The 11,006-nt window shown below is 48.5% G+C and overlaps 1 protein-coding gene across 1 annotated transcript in view; it reads left to right on the top strand.

Annotated features, from left to right (window-relative positions):
- Positions 1 to 11,006, top strand: part of FGD3 (FYVE, RhoGEF and PH domain containing 3) — a 48,588-nt gene that overhangs the window by 33,879 nt on the left and 3,703 nt on the right. The window contains exons 15-17 of the mRNA XM_010139314.1: positions 3,765 to 3,887; positions 5,774 to 5,926; positions 8,288 to 8,428. Coding sequence (XP_010137616.1) covers positions 3,765 to 3,887; positions 5,774 to 5,926; positions 8,288 to 8,428 — 417 coding nt within the window. The remainder of the gene's footprint in view (positions 1 to 3,764; positions 3,888 to 5,773; positions 5,927 to 8,287; positions 8,429 to 11,006) is intronic.

Genomic DNA, 11,006 nt, shown 5'->3' with positions numbered 1-11,006 from the left:
CTGAGAAGAACAGGTTTTCAGGAGATGCCTTGAGGTCGGCTGAATTTACTGAAAAAAGCCCCAACAAGAAGAAACAACTCCAAAATAACCCGTTCTCTGGTGTAGGGTGTTAAATATTAGCGTGACCTTTTTAATAATGACAGAGACTCTTGGCTGGCTTTTCCAGACCTTGGCCGTGCTCACCTGCTGGTAGAGGTCACAGAGTGTCGGTGAGAAGCTGTTCATCAAGCCAGCAACCTGACCTGTGCAAAGAAGAGCTTACTGGAAAAAACTGTTTGCAATCCACGTACTCCTCGCTGCTCACTGTTCGTTCACGCTTCATAGTGTCCCTGAGCAGTTTTTTGTTTATTTGCAGTCAGTTTTGCGATTGCTGCCCCCATTCCTTGCGTTGCAGGTGCTGTGGTGAGCTAGCTGTTTAATGGAGGAGATGCTCTATATCGTATTTAAAACCAAACACGCAGGAGTTTCCATTGGCCTTAAGCATCTTAGGGAAATGTAAATTTTAGTTGTAATTAAATAAAAAAAAATAGAGCTTTTTATCTGATTATAAATAGCTGTGTCGGTGATTTGCGCAGTAAATCTTGCAACATTAAGTAATTTTCCTTGTGTATTTAAATAGAAATTTAATTCCTGAGATAGAAATAAAAATGGGGTTGATCAAAACCGCAAAGTTAGAAGTGTCCAGAGCTGTGGTTTGGGGACCTCATTCTGCTGAGTGGTAGCAGATGGGTGACACCAGCCTGAGCAGTCAGTTCGGGTGTGAGTTGCAGCCTTAGAAGACAGGAATTTTTAGCGGTCACGTTCCTTCAGGAACATGTGGGTGACTGCAAGAGCACGTACCTTTGTGCTCGACAGCTTCCTCACACAAACCACTTGGTGGTGGTGCTGGCCAGCAATTGGACATCCCCTGCCCGGGGCTCTGCTGAAGGGTCTCCTGAGGGGTCTGCTGGGCCCTTCAGCAGCGTTGCACTTAGACCTCTCTGTTCAGGGCCTTTTTCAGTTAGTGAAGGTAGTGTTAAACACTTGTTGTACGCCACAGCACAAGTTAAAATAGAATGATCTAGAATAAAAGCTCATGCGTAACTGTCGTATCAAATCTTGCCCCGTATGATGTAATACCCTTTCTGCTTTGTTTCCTCTGTCAAATGGAGGGGCCGTGTATTTGTGACAGTGGACACTGTCCAGACGGATCCACATTGAGAAGGAAGTCAAATACAGGATCCAGCAGAGGAAATGTTCAGCTTGAGTCATGTCCGTGCTGTAGAAACACACGTGGGGGTGGTGATGGGTGTTTCTGTTGAAGTACAGATGGAGTGAAACCATTTCCATGTGAAGCAGTCCATCCAAGTCAACGTGAGAGGAGCTTCAGCATTTGTCCCCTGCAGGCACGTGGAGGTAGTGCTTGAAAGCCAAAAGCTGGTTCTGTTCAGCACTCGTCAAGAGTATCTTACAGGCCCTGCTCACAAGGCTGATGACCGTGCTCTGGCTGTTCCAGTAACACTCATCACATTGCTGTAACGTAAGAATCAAAGGCTCGTTATGCTACGTGCAAACCTTAACTGTTGAGAAGAGGAAAAAAAGGCTGACCAGTGGTAAAACACTCTGATGTAGCATCTTGGGGGGAATCCGTCCCTCACCAGTGGAAGGAACATCAGTCTTCTAAAAAATGAGAGAGCATCAGCATCAAACTCAGAGTGAGCAGCAGCTGACTTTAGCCGGCGTGTGTGATACCAACAAACCAGTTGCTATGTAGGTGATTGCTGCTGATCAGGAGAAGTTTTTCAGATCGCCTTGATTACACACCTTACTGGGAGAGGTCTGAGAGAGTCTGGAAGGACCAGTTTTGCCAGCAATTCATCGAGGCAACGTTCTGTTGGTGTAATCCAGGGTCGTACTGGCTACATCTGGTTCTTCTCCAGAGAAGTGAGATACTGCGCTCTGCTCCTGTGAGGGAGGACTTGGGTTTGCGGGCATTCTGTTTTGCTGAGCCATTAATACGTGCATACGTGGGGGTGTGGTGATTTTCCTGAATGAATCCGTGTGACTTCGCTTCTCCAAGTGAACTGCAAAACTTCCTGTGTGCTTGTATCTGGGTGTGAAACACGGCTGTCACAGCTGGGGAAGAGATAATAAATTTACAAAGATGCAATCCAGTTAGGAGTAATTAGCTGTGGTCTTGTTGCACAATGCCAGTACAAGGCAGGGTGGTTTTGATGGCTCTGCTGAAAGATAACGTGCTTCCTTCTGCAGCCAGCGAGTGGCTGGGCACAGCCTCAGGAGATGGAAAGATGGGAGAGTGAGATCAGCTTCTAACGCTTGATTGATTTTTTTTTTTTTTTTAATTGGCCGGAAACCTCTATTAGTGACTCCTGCAGTTAGCATCACCACTAAAGTGAGCCCTTGGGGGAATGGCAGGATCTCCCTAGTGCTGGTGGTCCGTGGTCAGCTCTGCTCCTTGTCGCTGCTGCTGCTGCCTTACCTCCCACCCCACAGCCCCGCAGCCAGTGTTAAGTAGAGGCTTGGAAGAACGGAATGTTGGTTGAGCCACTTGTTCTCTCTGAGGTGGACTTAGGTTGAGCTGTAGGATGCACGGTGGTTTAAAGGGAAGGGGGGTTGATAGTAGTCCAGAATCTGTGCAACCTGCAGTGGGACTGATCTTCACCTGGCTGGTCTTCAGAAAGGATGTAAAACACCTCTGCCCTTTTGTTTCAGAGGAAATGTTCCTTCTCCCAGTAGTTTGTAAAATGATTACATCAAACAAACAAAACTGAGGAGAGTTATCAGACCTCTTCTCATGAAAGAGCTGTGCCGGAGGAATGCGATGCAGCCACATCCTTCAGGCTTGGACCTCCACGCCGGCGCTGCCTCTCTGGGGGTGCCCCAGGTTACCCCCAGCAGCTGCTGTTCTTCTGCACATGGCCACCCTGACGAGGAAGAGGAATAGTGTTATTTGAAAGAGAAACAAAACAGGGGGTCTACTTGAAGTTCTGTGTGAAGCTGTATTTTTGTGAACTGCATGTGGTTGTGTTAAAGCTCTCCAGTTTATCAGAACATGGCACAGTTGGGGTTTATTGTACCGAGTGACTTTACGTACAAGCTGAGGTGCTTAGCTTAGGAGGCTGAACTTGCTTGACTATCTAGACAGCTGACAGAAAGTGTCTTCTGCCAAGAGCAGCTGATAGCAGGCCGCTGGTGTTGGTGTTCCTGAGAAGCTTTGTGTTTCATCGTGGGCTGGGGGGAGTCTGAGGAAAGGAGCCTAACCCTAAGGAAACTCCTAAATTGAGTGTTTGAAGTTGGGTGGTGCACAAAGCCACTGCCAGCACTGCCCATTTCTTAGTCAAGCCATTTTCCAAAAACCCTTTGCACCTCCTCGTCACAAACAGAAGAGCTTACAGCACACTCAGAGTTGAAAACATTTACCCAGCCAGGTCACATTGCAGCAGGGAGGCACAGATGAGTGCCGAGGAAAGCTCTCCTTGAGAAGGCCACGTGGCCCGTTCCTCCTGCTCACCCACAGACGGTGAGGTGAGGTCGCTTGGTGGCAGTAAGGGCACGAGTGGGCAGAGAGGGACTTGAGGAATTAATTTGCTTTAGCAATCTGAGATCTGTGACATCACCCCAGGAGCAGCAGTGGCTGAGCCAGCCGTCAAGCCGTGACCAGCGGCAGAGCTGGCTGGAGTTCCTTTCAGAAATGGTGTGAAACCCAGCGAGGACCTTCGTCAGGAGCAGAACTCTCATGAATTGTTCTGTGATTTTCATTCCAGAGTGATTCCTGTAGGAAATCTTCCAAATCCAAGCGAGACAAGGAGAAGCAGGCTTGCAAGAGCTGCAGTGAGAGCTTCAACTCCATCACAAAGAGGCGGCACCACTGTAAGCAGTGCGGGGCAGTAAGTATCCGAACACACTGTGCTGCTTCTGCAGAGGTCGTTGGAGAGAAGTTCATTTTTTCAGTGCAGGAACTGAAAGATGTTCCAGTTCCTGGCAGGTCACTGACAGAACAGATCTTTCCACTTGCTTTACTCCCTGGGAATTGGGGGAAAAAAGCAAAACTCTGGTGCAAGAGGCCTGGTCTGTGCTGTTCTGAAGGCAAATACAGTGCCTTGGGGGATGCAAGGGAAGGCGGTGCCTTCCCGGGGGATGTGCCTGCATCTGGAGAGGGAGTTGTCCCCTGTGTTTTGGTTGCAGAAACGGAATGGCCTTCTGAAGCCTTCCTTCTCACAGCAGCTCCTGGAGGATGAACAGCTGCACATACCACGTGAAGGATGGATGGGTTCTTCTTGCCCTAAAGCAGAGCTGTCAAGGATTTCTTGGGCCAGAGTAGTTTCCTCCTGCTTGAGAAGTCCAAAAACCTCAGTCCTGGAGGTTCAGGGCCAGTTCCTTGGCCGTCGTTCCCCAGAACCACTCAGTGACAGCTTAATTCTCAGGGTTGTGTCTGAAAATCACCACCACAACCAAGATGAGATTGATTTCTGTAATGTGCCTTGAAACCTGCCTCCAGTGACGTGACTGCCACGGTTCAGTGTTCCTAACGTAACTAGGACAGGATACCGTTATTTAAATACTGTTGTTCATTGGAAGTGGAAATACGTTTTCAGCCGAAGAGAGACCTAAACGTGTAGTTAAGATGTCTGAAGAAACCTCAGTCTCAGCAATTGAGAGAAAATTACTCCGGAGGAGGCAATTTTGCACTAGCAAGGGGATGTTCACCTTCTGGGATTGTTGTTATTAATAATTACTAAAATAACGAAGTACATTTCTGGAGGTTTAAAACATTCCTTTGCCAAGCTCAACATTATTATTAGAGAAATGAAATAATCGCTTTCCCCCAGGGACAGGAGATAACGAGAATTGCTTATTAGTTAAACAGTTGTTGGTTATGCGGTGTTCTGTGATGTGGCAATAACATTTGAATTAGAGGAATTAATTTGTCTCGAGGAAAGGCTACCACGATCCTGAAAAGGCCAGCTTGTGTTGTGGACGTAGCTGGGCAGGGCAGCGCTGCCCTTAGCGCTTGCTGAGTTAAGGCAATTACCCTGGTCCTGCTGCGAAGCATCCTATAACCAGCACCTGTGCCCAGCGGCGGGGTGGTGGGCTGCTGCACAGGGGGTCAGGCCAGGCTGCGTGCCCCTGCCGTGTGCCCCAGGGACCATCCCTCTCCCTGCAGCAGCCAGGGGGACCCCCGGTTTTTAAACATGAGAACAGGTTCCAGAGCTGCAGGCCCATCGCTCCTCACAAGCGCTGGTGCCGTGAGACTGATGTGTCGCTGTGTGACCTGAGGAAAGGAGTCAAAAGTTCCTCATTTGGCATCAGCCAGGTGGTTTTTCATGGGTGCTGTATTGGCCTCTGTTCTTAAAATGGTCCGTGGGGTTTGGATTCCTCACTTCTGTTGGGCTGAACTGCCTCATTGACGAGGAAGCGGCGGCCACCTCGGCTGTGAAAACCAGTCCTTCCCAGACCATGTCCTGGTGGCACTGGAAAGCACCAGTGGCTTTCTCAGCCTTCTTGACTCGGAAAGGCTTGTGAGGAAAGCCAGCCCGCGTGGTGTTAAAGTGTGTCCCAAAGGCGTGTGTTCTCTTTAGTTAGGTGTAGTGGTACTCAGCGTGGGGTCACAAGAATGTTAATTGTTCATGGCGGTAATTACAGTAAATAGAATGTGGGTTGCTCTGTCCTGTGCTTACGTTAGTTTTCTGGATTTTGCTGTTCTTCAAGTCATTGTTTTGGAGAAGGGCTGTGTTTGAGTCCTGGCTAACACAGCACCATCTTTCTGGTACAGGTGATCTGTGCAAAATGTTCCGAGTTTAAAGCACTGGCAGACCACAGCCGCCACAACCGGGTGTGTAAGGAGTGTTTCCTGCAGCTTCCTGCAAGCGCGGGCGGCCCCGGGCTGGAAGCCACCGGAGATCAGAAGAAAAGACTAGCTGCAGAGGTACGGTGTTAACTGAGCAGCTCTTGGGATGCCCTTGTGAGTCTCTCTCTCTCTTTTTTAAATGTGTTTATTTAAAGCAAACAAAATTGTTGGTGAACTCCTTCCTGTGATACTCGACCCTCTGGCCTATGATTTGTACTGAAGGCGCCTGCAGCCCGAACGCTGATCGTCATGGTGAGCATTGCTTGCAGCGTGCTGAGCAAACAGGGGTGCCCACGGGTTTGCAACTCAGCTTCGTCTCTCAAAGTAACAAAAAAGAGGAAGAACTTCTGGCTTCTTTTTGTTGAGGTGCATTTGCAGTCTGGAGTTGTGCACAGTCACTGTTGGCCAAACTCGGGGAGGTAAGGTTTGTGCATTCACTTGTAACTCCACAGAGGAGATGCCTTTGCACTCCTTCTTTCATATCCTGTCAGAATATCATCAAACCCGATTTTTTCTTCATGCAAAAGCTTGGCATCTTCTGAGAGACTGTCGGTATTCATTGAAGCTTTCTCAAACCTGCTACGATGCAAACTCTTTTCTCCAAGAGGTGGCTTCTGCAAATGGAGCTGTGTAAGCTACCGCTTCTCGAAGGACGCACATGTCACCAGGCTTTATACCCTGGTAGTGAGACGCCCTACCCCTGTGTTTAACAAAAAACGAGGAATGTGTTGGCAGAGTGACTTGTTTTATCCTCACCCACCACAAGTGAACCTTCTCATACCAGCGCCTCTTTCAGACTACGAGCAGAGCCATGAGTACCGTTACGTGCCACGCTTTTCATGGGCCACCTTGAAGACAAGAGTTTTATTTCCTTTACCTGTGAAATAAAGCCAAAAGTTACTGCATGTGTAAAAGAGGACATTCTTCTCAACTCAGAGTGGACCCGCAGGGACATCAGATTCTTGAAAGAGCCACTGACACACTGAGAACTTAACTTCACTGCAAATCATCCTTCCCCCTACACCATTACCACAACCCACACCAGTTGGGAAACTGTGCAGCCTGTACTGAAAACATCTTAACTTGGAACACCTCTGTCCAGAGGCCACTCTCCAGAGCCATCAGACTGTCTCCCAGCTCAGCCAAACTCTGTGGAAAAGAGCAAGTCTGAGCAAGAAACACACACCTGCCAGCCCACAGCCGCAGCTCCTGGGATAAATGCTCCCTGAAATACTCTTCTCAGGCCCTTTCCAGCTCGGCTTCCCAGCAGGTCCTATTTCTTTCCAGGCTACTAAATGTACCTGCACAGATAAAATGGCACCAGTGCGGTGTTGCAGAGTGAACTCCGCTGCTCGGGTGCTTTGTCAGCCCGTCCGGAATCTCAGGAGTACAAAGGGAGGTAAAGGTACAAATGGGCATTGCCCTTCCCTGAACTGCTGCGTCTGCAGAGCGCGTGGAGACTCTGCATCCGCGGTCTGATGGCATCAGAAGCTTGAGCTGTACTCTACAGCTGTGCCTACAGGTGATGAGCATTTAAGGGGCGTCAGTGTAGACCCTGGTGTCTCGTGGTAAACCTGCCAGCACTGTTTCCGCAGAGCTGTTTGCCGGTGCAGTGGAAAGCTCCACATACCCAGCCAGTGCTCCGTGAGGCTGCGGAGCCGCAAAGCAAACCAGTGAAGTGTGGTCTGCGGCTTGACACAGCAGAAAGCTGTGGAAACAGCAGAGAAGAGTTGGTTTTCCCTCAGATGCTCCAGCTTCTAGCTTTCTGCAGAATCTTCAAAGGATCGGGTCGAATGCAAGGAAGTAGCTGTGTAAGAAAGGAAGGGCAGAGCCGGTCATTCTCCTTACCTTCTATTTACGTGGAACTTTCTCGATAAGCCTAACAGCAGCGGAGGAGATCACCGTTCTGCCGCTGTTACTGGCAGGTGCAGAAATCCCCAGGAGACTTGGGTGCAGAGGCCAGCGGGAGCAGGAATTCTGGGTTCCTTTGCTTTCTGTCAGAAGACAGAAATGACTTTCTGTCTTTTTTCGCCCGAGTGCTCTCATTTTCGCTCACGTGGTTCTGCATCCACGCGCAGGAGTGTCTATAATACACCTTCTGCGTTAATCTGAAATCATCTCCCAGCCTGCTTTGCTGAGCAAGGAACTGGCTGCATCATCGTAATTACCAGTCTCGATTTACTTGGTGGAGGTGGAATTCAACTTCGTGTCCGCTGGGAATGGTGTTCAGCATGCGCCTCTGTTACATGGAATTGTCCTGTTTCTTGATTTCTGTAATCGTGACTAAACTTGTGTTCATTGTGGGCTACCCCTGCGGTATCATTTGACAATGTGTGACATAAATTAACTGTTTTATACTTAACACTGAGTATTTTGCCCACACAAGTATCGATGGAAACAGCTCTTTTTTCCTTTGTCTTTTTTTTTCCCTTCCTCCAGAAGCAAAGCATCTTGGCAGCTGAAAACAGCCTCTTCAGCAGCTACCTCCAGTTCCTTGAAAAAGGGAAGACTTGGTACAAAATGTGGGTGACCATCCCCAAGACTGAACCTCTTGTTCTGTATCTGCAAGGAAGTAGCCAGGTAAAATAGCATTGATGAGGGTTAACACACAGGAAAGAAAAAAGACATCAGTTTAAATATGTCAAGCTTAGAAATAGGTCAAAGGATTTGGCTTGGTTTTAACAAAAACGAACTTGGTATTCTGAATATAGCACAAAGCCCCGGAGACTGCAGATTTCCCTGTTATCTCTAGTTACTGCTGATACAGTTGTGAGTGAATTTTTAAGCTCATAGCTTTTCTTTTCCATTTTTTAACAAAAAAGGACAAAACAAGGATAACTTGGTTATGTCTTGAGGTTTTTTAGAGGTTTCAGCCAGGTAAATGCAAAGGTTTAACTAGGGAAAGCACTTCCCTGTGAAATGTGTCGAGCTGTGAAGTAGTCGGAGTATTGCAGTTGCTGGTTCAAGCTTTCCTCTCTTTTTAAATCGAGTTCTGGGTTGAGAGGGTGGAGCAGTTTGTGGAAATGTGTATGTTCTTCAGCCTGAAAAATGGATTGTGTTCGTTAGAGCTCCTTCTTGTGATTTTACCGTTTCTTGTGATAATTGCCGCGGTAAGCAGTTCTTTTTGAAGTGTGCCGTTGAAGCTAACCAGCATTTTCTGTGATGAAGGGGACGTGAGAGAAACATCTATATCCAAGACAGAATACCCACCACAGAAATCTCAGTCATGCTGCCTTAGAGCTTAAGATAGAGAATGACAACAGTGACGTCAGATCTGACCTCCCCAGCCAATGTCTGGCACTCGACGCATTTATATACAGCTCTGGTTTGTCTCCTGGCTGGGCTGGAAGAAGAAATGGGTTGGAATCCAGCCTCGCATTACCCTGCTGTAACTGCAGTGATGGGAAGGGCTTCCTTTTCATTAGCATCAGTTTGTGTGGCTGTAGCTAGAATCATGATTTTATAAAGTTCTTCAAAGGAAAGCTCACCCCATAGCAGCGGGGGTCCTTCAGCTGGGAGTGTGCACTGTCCTTACAAGTGTGTTGATTTCGCTGCGTGTGGGCAAGAACAGCCCTGGTTTTAAACAAGCGTGTGTAGTGTTTGCGCTACCTGTACGTATGTTCACACACATAGTGCTCTGAGACCAGGAGCTCCATACGTGGAGCTCCAGACGCAGCCCACCTGGCTTCGTCTGGGCTTCAGACCCTGTGCTGGGTAGGGTTCCAGTTCAGCCCGCGGGCAGCGAGCTGCCTGGCTTCCCTCTGAGCTCCGAGGAGAGGTGTGATGGAGAGGGCAAGCTGAAAAAGCAAACAAACGGCCTCAAAGCACTGAAACAAGGGCGAAAAACCCAACCTGAGAGAGATCTGGCTGGAGTCAGTCTGAGGAGAAGAACAAAGCTTTAAAAAGCAGAGCAGAGAGAATGGCTCCACCACGTAACTTTTCAACTGATGGGAAAGCCGTGCTCAGCAAAGGACCAGTGCAAGCCCTCTATCCCACACAAACCGAGCCAGAGTGTCTCACACTGGCAAGCTTGGACCAGGAGAGTGGGAACAGGGAGAGAGCTCTCAGTTCTTTGGCCGTCCTCACCCAGAAGCAACATAGGTCATCTAAGAGATGACTGGAATGAGGAGTTCAGAGAAAGCAACGCTCACATGGTATGACCCAAGAAGAGAATTTCTCATAGCACCTGCAGGACGGCGCAAGTAATAACCCACGGGACAGAGATCGGCTGTGCTTGGTGCACAGCAGAACGGTGCTCGGTTCTCCAGGCCCCCTCTGGACAGGCATGCGAAGACAGGGTTGGAAGCTGGAGGAGCTTCCGTGCTTCAGGTGGTACAGTCTGTGTTCCATGTCCCGCCAGATTTGATCCTGAGCCTCTGTCGATACCATAGTACAGTCCTGTTTTTTAGGGGAAGAGGGAGCTTTGACACTGGTGGTGTTTTTTATGACGGGTTAGGTTTACTGGTTAGTGTTCTCGGCTATTTCAGGTTTGAGATAAAAATCTCCCAGTAAAGCTGTGAGACAGCACATGGGACAGGGCTGATCTATCTTACTCTCAATAACCAAGCCAGGATTTGCCATCAGGAATCACCAGTTGCAGGCTGAAACTATGAACAACAGAAACGAATCCCTTCTTCAGGGGTCTGCCCTTCCCACTCGTACACTCTCTTCAGCATGTATCCAACCAGAAGAAAAAATTCCAAAGCCAATCCGCTTCCGTGGTATTGACCCGACATCCTCTTAGTTCTGGTTTACACAGTATAACCAGACTTCTGGCAAAAACCTTTACCAGAGCTGCTTTCCTGGTGGCAGCTGGGAACGACCCGCGTGAACGTTATTTTCCCAGGCATTGTTTTGTTTTGTACAGCCACCTTGATGCATCTCACAAAGCTCTTCAGGCTGCAAAGCAGCATTTCAGTGCCTAAAAAAGAGAAGCCTTTTGGGGATAATACTGCCAGCAATGGTATTAAAGGTCTTGAAACAGCGACCAAGTGAAGCGTGACTGGAGGAGTCTGAAAGTCAAGAGATTATTTTTAAAAAGAACAGAAAGAATAGCTGCCTCCTGGGAAGGAGCAAACCAAGCTGAATCCAGAGCTTCTAGTACAGTAAAAGCCCTGGCAGCTCTCGTCCTCTGCACCCCTGGCCCTCATGGCCGTGC

The sequence above is a fragment of the Buceros rhinoceros genome, unplaced genomic scaffold (genome assembly GCF_000710305.1).
Source record: "Buceros rhinoceros silvestris isolate BGI_N320 unplaced genomic scaffold, ASM71030v1 scaffold10837, whole genome shotgun sequence".
In the NCBI taxonomy this organism is placed as follows: domain Eukaryota; kingdom Metazoa; phylum Chordata; class Aves; order Bucerotiformes; family Bucerotidae; genus Buceros; species Buceros rhinoceros.
Note: the sequence above shows the minus strand (reverse complement) of the source record. Positions and strands in the feature narration are given on the sequence as shown.